General features: G+C 45.1%; 1 protein-coding gene across 1 annotated transcript; it reads right to left on the minus strand.

Annotated features, from left to right (window-relative positions):
- Positions 1-270: 270 nt before the first annotated feature.
- On the minus strand, positions 271-2348 carry spp1 (secreted phosphoprotein 1). The gene is made up of 7 exons (XM_030767868.1): positions 2295-2348; positions 2082-2150; positions 1894-1956; positions 1683-1736; positions 1490-1564; positions 910-1197; positions 271-681 (listed from the first exon to the last, which is right to left on the minus strand). Exons 1-7 carry the CDS (start codon positions 2346-2348, stop codon positions 271-273), a joined length of 1014 nt encoding a protein of 337 aa, XP_030623728.1.
- Between the last annotated feature and the right edge of the window lie 244 nt (positions 2349-2592).

Consider the following 2592-nt stretch of genomic DNA (forward strand, 5'->3'; position numbering starts at 1 on the left):
CATAAATACTGCATGGTGTACCGCACTGGTAAGATAAAACTACTCTGTACAGGTATTGCAGCTACAGCTGTCAGAGGAGTCTGTGTGTTCTGTGCCTTTGTACTCTCTCTCCTTCTCTCTGTCTGTCTCTCTCTCTCTCTCTCTCTCTCTCTCTCCATATATATTTCTCTCTCTCAGTTTTAACTTAAGGTAGTGAGACACCTAGCACCACACTTGTCAAGGTTGCATTCTTTACTGTCGACAGCAGTTTTGGGGCGGGGGAGTTTGGCTTTATTTGGCAGTGATCACAATGGAGGGCTCACTGGTGGTTTCTTGGGTCTGTTCCTCTGAGTCACTCTCCTGACTCTCTGAACTTTGGGAGGAATCGCTGTCTGCAGCGCCAGGTGTGGCTGTTACTTCCTCGCTGCTCTGGCTGCTATCAGACTCTTGCTCCTCTTCCTCTTGGCTGGCACTGGCGCTGGCACTTGCGCTCTCGCTAGTGGTATCACTTGCACTGGCACTGGCCCCTTCACTTTTGCTCTCTCCCTCTTCCTGGGCCTGACCCTCGATTTCCTCACTGTCAGGGCCTGCATGACGGTAACTAGGCTCCTCCTCTGTGCCGCTCGCAGCGTCCAGACTCTGGGTCTCCATCTCAGGAGTGCTGGTGTCTCCATCCAGCAGCTCGTCATGTACCTGCAGAGCCTGGGCCAAAAAGAGGAGGAAGGAGCATTCAGTCATGAGAGCACTCCTGTATCATGATCTGTGACCATGATGCCATTACTGCATTTGGTAACTGAGAAGTGGTATCAGTGAGGTGAGACAGCATGAGTATGAGAGCTTATATGGACATCTGCTTGGTATTGTGATTAAGCCAAATTCTCAGTTTTCGTAGAATATCTTATTATTCTGCATTCACGCCATTCCTCTTACCTTGTAAACTTTCAGATGCTTTTCTACTTCATTGTCGTCATGGCTGTTGTAGACGGACATTTTCTTGCTGATCAGGTTCACGCCCTCAGTCTTGTATGGTGATGGCTCCATTCCAATTTTGTTACTGTCCACGTAGATAATGGTCTTCTTGTAGTCGCTAGGGTAACCTATGCTGTCGCCTCGGCCATTGTCGAAGATGTAGGCTTCAGTAGGGTCCACAACGATGGGAGGGGCAGACGTGGCTTCAACCTCTCCAGACTCTGCACTCTCACTGGACTCATCTGTTTCCTGCAAAGACAACAACATTCTCTAGTCTGCTAAAGTTCTATTTTTCAAACATACTTTTTATTATGTTTGTGTCTCTGTCCGTTTATCTACAAGGCAAAACACTGTGGAACACAGGCCGCAATAATGGGCCTTTACAGCTCTGCTTATTTTTTTGCAAATTACAGAACAACGTGTCCATGAGTGTTTCATAAAGGTCATATGGCACATCCTCTGAGCCCACGGGCATGGAGGAGTGGCAAAGTCCTCTCATGTATTAATGTTCCAGTGTGCTTCTATGAGTTGTGTGACTCACTGTCCCCTGCGTGTCTGCACTGTCCGCGCTGTCATCACTGTCGTCTGAGGCTGTATTTGATTCAGTGTCTGACTCCTGCAAATGGGGAAAACAGACATGAGGCTGGGGATATAAAATTACAAGATTTTTTTGTGAAGTCAAATATTAGCAGCTGTGTTGAGTTATGTGTTAAAAAGGATGAACTGCTCTTTACCTCAGTTTCATCTGAACTCTCTTTGCTCTCCTCAGATGCCGCCATGGTCATTTTCTGCAAAGCAGTTAAAATACATTCAGTGAGGATAAGCATCCATTGTGGGACTCACGCAAATCCGACTCATTACATACTTAGCTTTAGTTACGATTTTCAAAGGAAATGTATGGTGGGAAATATGTGTTGCTCTGGGAGGTCGAAGGCAAGTCCCAACCTGAGCAGGTGTTGCCTGGACCAGTTGTGCAGTAGCTTTCCGTAGTATAGGAACCGGCTTCACCTGTGTTTGACACAAATAATATGCTGCTTTCAGTAATACTCCAAATGGAAAGATGCAACAGTATTTTCTTGTTAGAGTTGTAGGTGAATAGGAAAACAGTTTCTATCATATAGCTCTATGTTCACACAGATGACACTTGGTTGAATACTCACAACTTCCTCAGAGCTCTCTGAGCTGCTTGCTGAGCGCTTCACCTTAAATAAAATGAAGAACATGTTGTAAACGCACTCAAGTAGAAGATTTTCAAAGGTGAGTCATTAACACCAAAATGGCTTTACAAAACTCGATGTCGCAAAGTTGTAAAGACACTATTTGTGTTAGGCTGGCATTCAACCTACCGGCTGGGAGAAGACCGTTGCAAACAAAAGCATGAAAATTATGACGGCTTTCATTTTCTTGTATTCTGTCCTAAAAATGAAAAAGAGACAAAATGTTCATTAAGTATAAACTTCTCTGTCTTTTCTGAGGTGATGCCTTCAACAGACTCTTCCTGCAAAGTCTACTTCAGTCCAAGGTACATAGAACATATCTCTCTGCATTGTGTGTTGTATCCACCACTCAAACATTCATTCGTTGTCGGCTCACTGGTATTGCTGAGGACAGTGTACAGGACAAAACGTCAAGACCGTAAGGTCA

Source organism: Chanos chanos, chromosome 3, assembly GCF_902362185.1.
Source record: "Chanos chanos chromosome 3, fChaCha1.1, whole genome shotgun sequence".
NCBI classification, from domain to species: Eukaryota; Metazoa; Chordata; class Actinopteri; order Gonorynchiformes; family Chanidae; genus Chanos; species Chanos chanos.

What these genes read in the sequence shown, in the direction of transcription:
- spp1 (XM_030767868.1), bottom strand. Translation starts at nt 2,348, where the DNA reads ATGAAAGCCGTCATAATTTTCATGCTTTTGTTTGCAACGGTCTTCTCC. An exon ending in CAACGGTCTTCTCCCAGCCG is followed by an intron (nt 2,151 to 2,294) that starts GTAGGTTGAATG and finishes ATTTTATTTAAG; the next exon opens with GTGAAGCGCTCAGCAAGCAG. An exon ending in GTGCAGACACGCAGGGGACA is followed by an intron (nt 1,198 to 1,489) that starts GTGAGTCACACA and finishes TTGTCTTTGCAG; the next exon opens with GAAACAGATGAGTCCAGTGA.